The 12,602-nt window shown below is 38.8% G+C and overlaps 2 protein-coding genes and 1 long non-coding RNA gene across 3 annotated transcripts; 2 read left to right on the top strand and 1 right to left on the bottom strand.

The window, feature by feature from the left end:
* The first annotated feature begins 432 nt into the window (after nucleotides 1-432).
* Nucleotides 433-2,758, top strand: LOC148315799 (uncharacterized). Its single transcript, XM_088287332.1, has 2 exons — nucleotides 433-1,838; nucleotides 2,426-2,758. The coding sequence occupies exons 1-2, from the start codon at nucleotides 1,008-1,010 to the stop codon at nucleotides 2,756-2,758; spliced, it is 1,164 nt and encodes a 387-aa protein (XP_088143458.1). The 5' UTR covers nucleotides 433-1,007.
* Nucleotides 2,759-3,582: 824 nt separating this feature from the next.
* On the bottom strand, nucleotides 3,583-8,268 carry LOC148315798 (uncharacterized). The gene is made up of 5 exons (XM_088287338.1): nucleotides 8,155-8,268; nucleotides 7,736-7,828; nucleotides 7,329-7,412; nucleotides 4,802-6,437; nucleotides 3,583-4,199 (listed from the first exon to the last, which is right to left on the bottom strand). Exons 1-5 carry the CDS (start codon nucleotides 8,218-8,220, stop codon nucleotides 4,006-4,008), a joined length of 2,073 nt encoding a protein of 690 aa, XP_088143464.1. The 5' UTR covers nucleotides 8,221-8,268; the 3' UTR covers nucleotides 3,583-4,005.
* Nucleotides 8,269-8,683: 415 nt separating this feature from the next.
* LOC148315797 (uncharacterized) lies at nucleotides 8,684-11,769 on the top strand. Its single transcript, XR_015840563.1, has 4 exons — nucleotides 8,684-8,825; nucleotides 9,484-9,603; nucleotides 10,204-10,367; nucleotides 11,597-11,769. It is a non-coding gene; the product is annotated as an uncharacterized LOC148315797 (long non-coding RNA).
* Nucleotides 11,770-12,602: the final 833 nt, after the last annotated feature.

Here is a 12,602-nt window from a genome sequence, read left to right as displayed (position 1 = left end):
TCTTTGTATATTTCCTCAATTAAGACCTGTTTTCCATTGGTGTATTTGAAAAATACGGAGCCCCTCTGGTGCCACAGTATGAGAAAAAAATATTTTTTGCTAATCTGTACCCACAGTTTACTAAACTTTACCCACAGTTTACTAATCTGTACCCACAGTTTACTAAACTGTACCCACAGTTTACTAAACTGTACCCACAGTTTAGCTAATCTGTACCCACAGTTTACTAAACTGTACCCACAGTTTAGCTAATCTGTACCCACAGTTTAGCTAATGAGCTAGCGTTCACGCCCATGCCATGACGTCAAACGTTTGTGGGTGTTGCTTGATAGAGCAGTACCCACAATTCAGCAAATGAGCTCACGGTCCGTCGTATACACGTCGAGGTAAATTCAATTTGTTTTTTTATTGATAGTATTAGAGTGAAGTGTAGTGTTCTGTCGAATCGGCATGGTGTGATTTACTTTCACTTTCGTTCCCTCATATTATATGATGGTAATATTGCTCTAGTTCCTAGTTCATATAGCAGTTTTAGCAGCGAACGGCTACAATTAGCCAGCGCGTTTCTTTTCATTTTTCGTGCGTCATGTTTTGAACATTCGCTGCGTTTTTAAGCAATCGCCCGGCGCAAGCAATCATCCAGTCCTCGCTGGAGAAGGAGACACTCACTCGGTCGCATTACAAGAGGATACAATTACGTCTTTGGGGTTTCAAACACTGTAAGTACCTTTTCTGCGGTTATTTTTGTGTAATGATAATAGTTTGTGGTTACTGCCGTTTTCTCCCGTGTTTTTCCTAGCTAAAAGTATTGCTTTAATAGCTGCCACGCCATGAGGTTTATGTTAATATGATATTACAACTATTGTTTTTAACGTATGTAAACATATTTAAATGTAATTAATATTTTAATTAATAATTTGATCACATATTCTATCTATTCCACGATGTAATCAGAAATCAAAACATAATTCTATTTTGCTCCACCTACAGAATGCACGCATGAGATCATGGACCAACTTCAGCTCATTGAGTTCTATTTTCATTTGGGCCTGAGCTACAAACACATACTATGTGTGCTGGGCTCCAAACACAGGATTGTTCTGAGTTTGAGGTCCCTCAAACGAATTCTTAAGAAGCATGGATTGTTCCGCCGAATCCATTATGACCACCCAGAGACAGTTGTGGAATTCATCAGAGAGGAGCTACAGGGCTCTGGAGCGTTGCATGGCTACCGGTGGATGTACACCAAATGTAAAGACAGAGGACTGCATGTACGAAAGGAAGATGTACGGCTGCTCCTTTCCGCAATGGACCCGGAGGGCACGACATTTAGAAGGAGAAGAAGACTGCACAGGCGAGCATACTTTGCCAAGGGTCCAAATTTTGTATGGCATGTCGACTCATACGACAAATTAAAGCCATTTGGCATTTGCATCAATGGAGCCATCGATGGATTTTCAAGGCGAATTCTGTGGCTGAATGCTTACCACACAAGCAGTAATCCAAAAGTCATCAGTGGCTACTTTCTTGAAACTATTAATGAATTAGGTGGATGTGCGCGCATCGTGAGAACAGACATGGGGACAGAAAACAGTTCCATCCGTGATATGCAGCAATTACTTCGTCGGACCCACACTGATGTGCATGCTGGTGGCAAAAGCTTTGTTGTTGGAAGAAGCACATCAAATCAAAGAATAGAGAGTTGGTGGGGCTTTCTCCGTCGAGAGTGTGTGGAATTCTGGCTGGACCTCTTCCACAGACTTAAAGATGAAGGACATTTTGATGGTGACTTCTTGGACAAGAACCTCATGTTATTTTGCTTTCTTGGTTTAATACAGGCAAGTAGTAACACTTCACAAGCACTTTATTGAATAATTTTTGCCATATCATGGTCAAGTTATAAATGCATTTTTATATTTTCTTCTCATGAATACAACTTTGCTTTTAAAGTTTTCAGAACCTTACAAAAAAAAAAAAATCCAGACATTTTCCGTGACATTGTAGATGATTTATGTCCACCTTGCTTTCACACTGCAGTGCATTCGTTTTGCCTACCTTGGTAAAAAGTTGAGGACCCAATGGTCAGTGGTAACTGCAAACATACCAAACCTTACTGTAACATGCATTTTTTCAGTTATGGTTACCATACTTTGTTTTAATTCTACCTCCATATAGACACAGACACAGAAGTACGCTACAGATAAATTTGACCTCAGTGAATGGATGGATGATCAGATAATATTTGAACTACTTAATGCCAGTATTTTCCTTCACTTTCTCCATGCCACTTTCATATTTTGGTGACTTCCACGTGAATGCATCTGTGTTTGCACAATGAGCTGAGATTAGTCTTCGAAAAAGTTTATATTTTCAGTTAATATGTTTCTTAAAACATTTATGTAAATTGTTTTTGTATCACCTGCAGGATGAGTTGGATGCAGTCAAGGAGGTGTGGAACAGCCATCTGATTCGTCCATCCAAGAATGAGCGTGTCCCTCATGGTCGGCCTGATGTCATGTTCTTGGTCCCGGAGCTGTATGGCACAGAGGACTTTTTGTGCCAAGTGACTGAGGAGGATTTTTTGAGGTGTGAAGGTGACTGCATCCACCGCAATGATGTTGCTTGTGATGCTGATGTGTTCACTCTGTGTACACACATAATGTCACAGAACAACCTCCAAGTCCCAGTGGATGGATATATCGCCACGGCCAACTACCTCAACTTGAGAGAGGAGCTAATAACACTCTTAGGTCTTTAATGGATGTAGTCCAGGTGTAAAAGGCTTCAAAGTCCTTTTACAATCCATAACGTATCACACCATTAATCAATGTGCCCTGTCTTACCCCCTAATGGTGTGTGTGCCCCCTCGCCACACCTCAACTGCTGTTTATATGGAGCCCTCACATAACTAAATGACAAATTGTTTTAAGTTTGAAGCATTCTGCTCATTATGGATTTTATCAAGTGTTTTACAACATGTGTAATTTTACTTAGAATTTTTTTTTGTACACTTATTGTGACTGTGTGTGCACCCATTCTTGTACATACATGGGAAATGTACAGAGAATTGTTGAAATTCATTTGATATATACTGTACATATATTTTGTAATTTGCTTGATGGTTCTACCCAAATTAACTGTTGCTGATTTATGGTTTTGTAAAATAAATAAATTGCTGCAAACTCCTCCGCATATTGACATGCATTGAGCCAACATGTAAAGATCTTTGATTGGTATTTAAAAAGCCACATTCAAGCTCGCTAAAATACATGTGTGTGATTCAAATAAATTCTAAAAGTAAAATTGATTGTCTTCTACATTTTCAGGTCGCCAAAGTATCTTGAGTTGAAACTGCTATTCAATCCTTAAATGTATTTGTGGAAACTATTTATGTGAAGCGAAGTGGTCAAATTCACACAAATGCACACTGTCAAATCAGACAGCAACAAGGTGACAACTTGATAACTGTAGACTTGAGATTTGGGTACTCAATTCAGCAAATAATGTCTCCTACATACAGTCTGTCTGAGAGCTGAGTGAATGTCACTGTCTTAACTGAGAAAAAAATTCAGATAGGAGCAGTTGCACATTTAATTTTTATAAAATTTGTGTAAAACAAGACATCGTAGTCGACCCCAGCGACACAACTATCTGCTTGCAATACAAGCAGTGGAGCAATTTTATAAAAACCAAAAAAAAAAACACATGTCTTAAAGCTGTTGCATAACAACCATAGGCAACAAAATTGTGTCTTACCACAACAAAATTGCTTCCTAATTTTGCAAAGAATCAACTATGCAAACAATGACTCACTCAATAGTCAGTAAATATAAACAACTCGACTTGCAGTCCAAGAGTATGAAATACCGGCATAAAACAGTAAATCTGGCCCCCATGAATCAGACCATGCAACTACATTATAAAATACCATTATGAACAAATTCCAGACAAAACAGCCGCCAAACCCTCTAAGAGTATATGGGAATAGATTTTGCAGAACAGACACTAAATTATGTCCATCACCCACATGTTGGCATCAAGTACATTCCCAAATTCCTCAGACAACTCAGGGTACGACCCATAGTTGTTGGCCACCTCCAGAACACAGCCACATGTATGGGACATTGGTCTTCGTGTAAATAGGTTCTCAGCCTCAAAGAATCGCACATGGATCTTCTCAGCCACTAAAAGATCTGCACCTTTGGAAAACAAAAATAAAATATTAGTTTAGAACCACATACCACCACCAACTCTATACTAGAACACTCGTGTCTATCACCTCAAATGAAGGCTCTCTAATCATTGCCTTCAATAGCTGTGTATTTATTAAACGTTTACATCAGGCCTGCCGAAGTTGAAAAAATTAAATAAATAAACCTTGTTCATGTTTTATTTTCCCCGTAATTCTGATAAGTGTCCCCACTAGGAGACACACCCTAAGACAGATATTTTGTTGCAATGTTTTCATTCATTTTCATTTAAAATTAGAGCATATATTTTCTCCATATACGATATGTATTTTCTTTCTCAGATAAAGTGAGGTTACCAAAACACTCCATCCAAGTGTTGCTGGTCCGGCCCCTCTGTCAAGAGAACCCATTGTGGCCCACAAATCAAAAATTTTGCCCCCCGTGTTTCAAAGTCAGCTGAGGGCACATTTCTTTTGGCATATATACACACACACACATATACATATATATATCCATATGTATACATATACATATATATATATATATATCAAATTTGACAAGTGAAAACAAATGACAGAATTAGGATTAATCGTAAAGATGTGAAAGATTACCAGTACAAAATCGAAGAAATTTCTTGAGCCGACGTTCGTTGCAACTCCTGATGAATTTTTTCAGAAATTCAAAACTCTGCATTTCTCTCATGTTGAGGCCCTCATGCTGTAACATGGCGATTACTCTTCTTGGTGTTGGGGTAAGGCTACCATATACTTCATCCAGGCCTCCCAATGGTAATTTCAGTTCCTTCAATATACTGGACCAGCACTCAGCAATATAGGCGGGATCTTGAACCAGTTCCTTATGTGCCACCTCAATTAAAGTCTTCTTCACGTTCCCCTTATTGACAATAACTTTAACCTCGTGAGTTTCGAGGAAATCCATCCACTCCTCAGATCCAGCGATAGACAAAAAATCAATCATCGCTTGTTCAGCCACTTGTTTTTCTTCAGAGGGAATTGTGTCTAAAAATGCCGAAAGCAGGTCATTCTCCATCAGGTCAACGCCGAGACAATACAAAATAAAGGGCTTGGCTAATGCTATGGGAAAATATTGCACAATGTTGTATCCAAGGACCATAACTTTGGCAATGTTAACCCATTCGTCTTTCATGTCGTGTCGTGTCATTGGTATCTTCATTGTGCTTCCATGAGTGCATTTACTGAAGAATGTTTCCCAGTATTCACTTAAGGCATCACGTAACACACCACCATTATCTTCTCCCTTTTCCATTGCTCCATTGGGTTGGAACATCTCGATCTCCACCAGCAGCTCATCAGTAGTTACAGTGCCGTTTTGAAAGGCTGCATTTAATTCATGGAAAACATTTCCCCTGTGCAGTTTAAGTTTTCTTGCTTTAAGTGGATGAGATTCTTGCCCTGGGGATGGATTTTCAACCAACAGCTCCATGGGGATGGTGTCGTCGAGGGTGTCATCGACATCATAAGTGGCATAATCAGCAAATGAATGTCTGAAGACTATTTCTTCATCAGCAATAACATTTTCTAACAGTCCACCTACTGCTCCCACCATTTCACTGTCCAATGGAGGCACCTTGGCTGTTTCCTCCAATGCAGTAAAATGCACAGAAGCGGTGTCATGTGGCTCATCAAGCACTTTTGCAGGGGCATCAGCACCAACTCTTTTGCATGACAAATAAAGCTGTAATGTTTTCACCTTTCTCTTTTCATACTGCTCATTTAATGTTGTTTGTGGTGAAATGATCTCTTCAGTGAAGTCCCGTATTAGAAATTCAAAATCGCTTTCCCTCCCTAGTTTTGATTTTCCATTTGGAAAAAAGAGTGCTTTGCCTGTTTCCATTAATTCTGACATTGTTGCATTCTTCAGGGCCTTTAAATGTCTTGTGCCTCCTCCTCTTCTCTCTCTAACTTGCACAATTCGGTCCTGAGTCTCTTCAAATAGGCCCATTTGGTAGTTGCGGTGTTCTTTCATAGCATTAGTGTTGCCAGACATTTTTTTCACCCGCTCATCTGTGCGGCCATTGTCAAAACCCCGCCTTTGTTGAATTTTTGAAATCAAAGACTCAGTTGCTTTGGATATTGTTGTGTTGGTTCCTTCAAGCGCAGCTACTTCTCTTCTGCAGTATTGGCGTATTGCAATTCGGTCTCCAGCTTTGGGAACATATTCTGTGAGCTGCTGGTCTGTCATCGCATTGACAGCATAGCAATCAATCTGAGGAAAAATAGAACATTGGTAATGAAACAAGTTTTAAAAATACACAAAGTACATGACCAGCAATCATTTTAAAACATGGAAAGTAAGACGCATTTTGAACAGCAACGTAGAAAAATGATTGGCTGAACCTCCAATAGTGTACTAACTACGCTAAACATCATTCATAAATATGAATTAGAAATGGTGTAAAGGGGTAGGAACACAGTTTATAATTCTTCCTACTCCATTTCGAACTGTATATATATATATATATATATATATATATATATATATATATATATATATATATATATATATATATATATATTTGACAGGACCCTTCAAACGTAAAACAACTGCTGTGGTTTGCATATGGAGACAGGGACAAAATGAGAGCTGCCCACATCTCATTGAAATTTCATTACATAAATAATCTGATTGTCGTGATTTCCTCAAAAGGTTCTGCAACAAAATGTGTTTTCTACCATAATTTTTGTCAAGGCCTGTTTCAAAATTTTTGATTTTTTTTTAACAATTCCAATGAACCACAATTAAAAAAATCAATGTCCGATTATGAATGGTGATTTTTCCTTTTTATTTTTATGTATTATGATTGTTATATATGTTGTTTCCCTCTTTCCATGAACAGACAACACTTTTGTCAATGTGTGTGTACTTCATTTTCACTTAAATGCTTCTACTAGAATTACAACCTGCCCCAAAGAAATGCAAATCCATTTGGGTGGATTAAACTTGATTATTGAGATTGATATTAAGAATAGAAAAATTTGAATCATTACAATTTTCTTTTTATGATCAACCATGTCTCACAACATATAATATGCCCGAAGCAGTTTTCCTTAAACACCCACATTGGTTAAATGACATGTTATTGCCTGTTGTACATACCTTCTCCTCAATAAAGGTGGCAATGACTTTATCATCTAACTTTCGCTGGTCTTGGAGAAATTTTAGAAAATTCGAGTCCATCTTCTGAAACAGAGGAGTAAAATGGCACTACTGCTGCATTACACATCGTCTCAAGGCAATTAAAGAGACAAGATGCAAAGTAAAACTACAGTATTGTACTTTGAAAATATGATTCTGCACGTTTACAAAAATGTCATGTCATCCTGACAAAATGAATAGATAAGAATGCATGATTGTTTCCATCGTTTCACAGTTTCATTATACAGCCATATTTAGCAACCCAACATAGCCCAGAAGCGAGTTATTAAGCAATTTACAACAAGCACGGCAGTAAACACAACAAATTGTTGTCGTGAAATAAAAGTAACTTTAGACAATGTACTTACAGTGAATGTCAGAGACGTACTTGTCTCCTCTTGTGGTGATTCGTGAGTGTTTGTACACTTCTCCGACGAGGGCTCGACTAAAACCACTGATGCCTGCTGATACGCCAAAAAGACGACAATAAAATCAAACCGTGGCTAGGGTGACGGTTGTCATGATTGGGTGACTTGTGGCGAGCGAAATAATGCGCGAAAAATGTTTAAAACGTGACGCACGAATAGAAAACACGGAGGCTAAATGTAGCCGTTCGCTGCTAATACTGCTCTATCAAGCAACAGTCACGAACTAGAGCGATGTACACCTTACTTACATTTGACGGAATGGCATGGGCGTGAACATAAATCACGGAATTACAAGTCTTTAAGCGATGCAGAACACACTATACTCTCGTACTATCAATATAACATCTAATAGAATTTACCTTGAGAGATATACGACCGCGTGGGTACTGCTCTATCAAGCAACACCCACAAACGTTTGACGTCATGGCATGGGCGTGAACGCTAGCTCATTAGCTAAACTGTGGGTACAGATTAGCTAAACTGTGGGTACAGTTTAGTAAACTGTGGGTACAGATTAGTAAACTGTGGGTACAGATTAGTAAACTGTGGGTACAGATTAGCTAAACTGTGGGTACAGTTTAGTAAACTGTGGGTACAGATTAGTAAACTGTGGGTACAGTTTACTAAACTGTGGGTACAGTTTAGTAAACTGTGGGTACAGTTTAGTAAACTGTGGGTACAGATTAGCAAAAAATATTTTTTTCTCATACTGTGGCACCAGAGGGGCTCCGTAGAAAAAAGTGGTGAACCTGTTAAATTCACTACAAAACGTTAAGAAGATGAAAGTAATGTTTGAAGGAATATTATTTTTCTATCGACATGCCGGCGGGCGGGCACAGATAGAGAGTGATAAAGCAGCACCACCCGCGCGGGGCGTGCTGACGAAAAGGCAAGCGCTCCTCCTCTCATCGCGTCCTTATTAAGACAGAAAAAAGACGCTGTTGAATTTGACCTATTCGCAGTTCGAGCAGGTGCTTAACGCTGGAGAATATCACCACTTTGAAGTTCGAACTGCTGTTGAAACGGAGAGGTAAGTGTTTTTCGTTTGTTTTTATTCAAAACATGCCTCGAGTGCATTTGTTCATGGTTAGAGATAGTTGTGTGGAAAACACTATACAAAGTAGCACCATGGATGTGGGCCTACAACACTGGCCTAGCAAACATGTGCTCCTACATCGACATAATTGACGAGCTCCAGTTAAGCATTGAATAATTATAAAACGTCATGGTGCTTTTACTCATTTAAAGAACTAAACCGACGCGTATTTTCATCCGGTGGTCAGGTTTGCATTGAATGTGAGCACGAGGGACGCTAGCTTGTTGCGTTAGCTTTGCGGAGCTAACAGCTTGCACTTTTGTTATAGAACAACAGAATGCAAGTACCATGATAATTTCTGTCATTAATTTTTGTGTAAGACACGATGTTCACTGGTTAATTACATGATTCTTAAAGCAAAGGTTACTGTGAATGCAATTTTGGTAAGATTTTTGTAGTCACACTGCATAAATCTGTCTGTCTGTTGTTTAAACTTCAATATAAACTATTATGGTTGAAATCGTTAATTGGGATGGAGGGATTGATATTTTTTTAATTTATAATTTATTTTTCTTACACTGATATTGTTAAAACTCCATTTAGCCTATAGTATTAATAATTCTCAACACAAAACTGTCTTTTTTCTTTATAGAATAAACAATGCCTTCCCTGAGATGCAGGAAGTCCCCAAAGCAGGATACTATTGAACATGCAGTCAAGGGTCTGGACAAGACTGCAGAGTTCGAAGCGAAGTATATAAACTCATTTAAAGGTATGATGTTAACGCTTTTGCTAAGATATATTATTGTTTTCTGATAACCAAGCTGACATCGTTTTTTAAGTGGTTATTTTACATTAAGAGTGTCTTGACCTTTTCTTTTGTCAGTTTCAAGTTATTTCAGTGAGCGTGAAACCTGATGGTAGGAGTTCTATCTAAATTAAGGCTGTACTTGATGACGCCCTCCGGCATTTTTATACCACAATAGACCGGTGAACAAGTCCGATATTGATAGTCTAGTGTAAAGCACGTTATACGTCACAGAGATCACGTGACGCGATCCAATATGACTGTGTATACAGTGTATGTCATTGTTATGAAACTAAATAATCTTAAAGTTTTTTTTTTACGTAACCAGGTGCCATTGACATTTGTACTTTCAGTCCTAATACATACTGGCTAATGCAATGCTGGAAAATGAATTTTGGCTGGTCTGTTCCTTTAAAATCATAAAGAAGGGCTCTGCTCTATCCCTCACAAGAAGCAATGTTTCAAACCACCCTACATTAGTATAGTGGCCCAAATGAATATGATGACTCCTTATTTGTGTGCTTAAAAATATGACGAAGCTATCTTGATTTCCCTGTTAACTAGGTCGAGGAGTATTTACCAAGGCCCCTTTCAGGAAAGACGACTTTATTCTTTATTATGGAGTACAGAGGAAAATTGATAGATTCTGATAAATCTCAACGCAGGAAGATGGATGGAAGAGGCACTGTCTTTTTGTTTGACTTCCGCCGGCAAGAAAAAACTTGGAGGTGAGGCAAAGATTGAGATGTTATCTTATTTTTGTTTTTATTTAAAAAAATAAACACATACTCATCCCATAAGTGTTAGGGGAAAAATCATTCTCTAAGCAAAAATGTATACCGTATTTTCGCACCCAAAAGACGCGCCGTGTCAAAGGGCGCAACACCTGTTGAGGCAGCTATTTCTGTCTTTGTAACATATACTGGACGCACCGCCTGACAAGACGATAGCACAGCTGCTGTTAGCATAGCATGAACTTGGCAGAGCTGCCCACACTGACACAGCCGATAGCAGCCTACTATGCCCCAATAACATGAGCAATCACCCCATTGTTGCAGCAGACGCCAAGTCTCTATTGACAATAGCTGACAATGGCTCAGGCCAATATTAGGTGCATTGGCAATAGCCTACAAAGCAACGTCAGGGGAGGGACTTGGCTGCTCACCACACACAAAAAATAAAAAACTCATCATACAAGCAAACAATGAAACATAGAAATAAGATTAACACAAACATGTATCTCTCATGCCATCAATATACCCAAAAAAAATGAAAATAATACAAAAGCCACTCAGCCTTAGCTAATTCAAGCAATGCATTCTGGGAGCAGAGACCCACAATCCCATAGCTGTTTAGAGAGATTTGCATGGCTGTTTAAAGAGATGTGCTGTTATGCTTTGGACTTTTTGTCTGTTGTCTAAACCTGGGACGTTTCTTGCTTGCAATAACATAAATGATAAGACAGACTAAAACATTGTGGACAGCTGCCCTTTGTCCAGCTTTTTCCAACACCATCACCCAAACATTATAGTCAGATGGTGTATTTGTCACGGTCGATTGTAAGCATGGACAACTCACTCTTTGCCCAGCAGGGTGTGCTAACATGCACTTCCAACAGCTCGTTGATGACAAGGGCTGATGGACGTGAGTGGTACTTTGTCCATTTAATGGACGCATCGACTGACAGGGCGCTTTGTTTGCTTATGACTGCGAAAATACGGTGATTACTTTTATTCATGCGTTGAATCTGTACAAATGAAAATATAGACCATGAAGTCTCAAAGACAAGCTGTTAATAGGGTCTGATTCCAATAGAAATTTCTTGTATGATTTGATTTAGAAGATTTAAAAATTGTGGATTTCCTATTTTTATGTTTTGTGTACACAAGATTGTCTCAAAGATTAATTTCTGACATTGATTGAATAATTGTTTTTTTTTTTTTAAATCTATTTTAAGTGTTGATGCCGCTCAAGAAGATGGCAGTCTGGGAAGACTGGTTAATGATGACCACATGCACCCCAACTGTAAAATGAAGAAGAAGACAACAGAGGACAGACCACACCTCTGTCTGTTTGCGCTCCGAGACATTGATGTTGGCGAAGAAATAACTTAAGACTATGGACCAGCTGGCCTTGGAGAACACAGGTTTGTAAGATGCATCTTTAAGTACAATAACAGAGCCCACTTGTGGTGTTCTGGTGATGTAGTTTCCAATTAGTTTGGCAATCTAATAAATGTATGTTGAGGTTTCTATGGAAGTTGAACATGCTGACTGACTGGGGGAGTTCTCCATTGTCCACTATCTGTAATTCAAATTTGTGGGTCTGAGTCAAAGTTTGGCTCTTCAGGAACAACGAACTGGTCAGGGAGTGACAGTATTACAAAGTTCTGCGTTACTCTTTTCTGGGCGGTGGCCCTGTTAGGCCATCATATGCCATATTGCAAATATCCCCATTGTGGGACTAATTAAGGACATCTTTATGTTGTGGTTTCCCTACCAGAACCAGCACCAACCCTGTATATTCATGATATAAAACACTGTTTCAATTTGATATTTAGCCTTTCTATACTGTAAAAATAGAAGACCCCAGGCTTTCCTGCGCTCCCTTGCCCAATTGGTGGTGTTCAGGAGACAACCTGGGACTGAAATATCAGTCACAACCAGTGTTGTTTTCGTCACTGATGACTATGACGAAAATACTTCGTTAACGCCCCTTTTTTAATGACGATGACAAGCTAAACGAGGTTCTTTTATGACGAAAACATGACGTGATGTACATGAATTTTTTTCGTTGACGAGACAAAATTGTTAGCATGTGGTTCATAAATTATTTTATGTTGCTTTTAGTGAAATAAAGCCACAACAGTTGCCCAACAAAATGTTTTGCTTCTCTGCTTATTTTGGAGCAGTGAGCATTGATTCCACTGTTGCCACTTTTTTCTGTTTGTAATGAAGAATCCT

This window comes from Idiotropiscis lumnitzeri, unplaced genomic scaffold (assembly GCF_059441095.1).
Source record: "Idiotropiscis lumnitzeri isolate Australia: NSW breed Sydney's pygmy pipehorse unplaced genomic scaffold, RoL_Ilum_1.0 HiC_scaffold_38, whole genome shotgun sequence".
Classification (NCBI taxonomy): Eukaryota; Metazoa; Chordata; class Actinopteri; order Syngnathiformes; family Syngnathidae; genus Idiotropiscis; species Idiotropiscis lumnitzeri.
The sequence above is the reverse complement of the archived record's forward strand: the minus strand, read 5'-3'. Positions and strand labels throughout refer to the sequence as shown.

Coding starts and splice junctions, on each gene's coding strand:
- LOC148315799 (XM_088287332.1), top strand. CDS start 1,008: ATGGACCAACTTCAGCTCATTGAGTTCTATTTTCATTTGGGCCTGAGC. Junction 1,839..2,425: donor GCTTTCTTGGTTTAATACAG/GCAAGTAGTAAC, acceptor TATCACCTGCAG/GATGAGTTGGATGCAGTCAA.
- LOC148315798 (XM_088287338.1), bottom strand. CDS start 8,220: ATGACGTCAAACGTTTGTGGGTGTTGCTTGATAGAGCAGTACCCACGC. Junction 7,829..8,154: donor GCGGTCGTATATCTCTCAAG/GTAAATTCTATT, acceptor GCGTATCAGCAG/GCATCAGTGGTTTTAGTCGA. Junction 7,413..7,735: donor GTACGTCTCTGACATTCACT/GTAAGTACATTG, acceptor CCTCTGTTTCAG/AAGATGGACTCGAATTTTCT.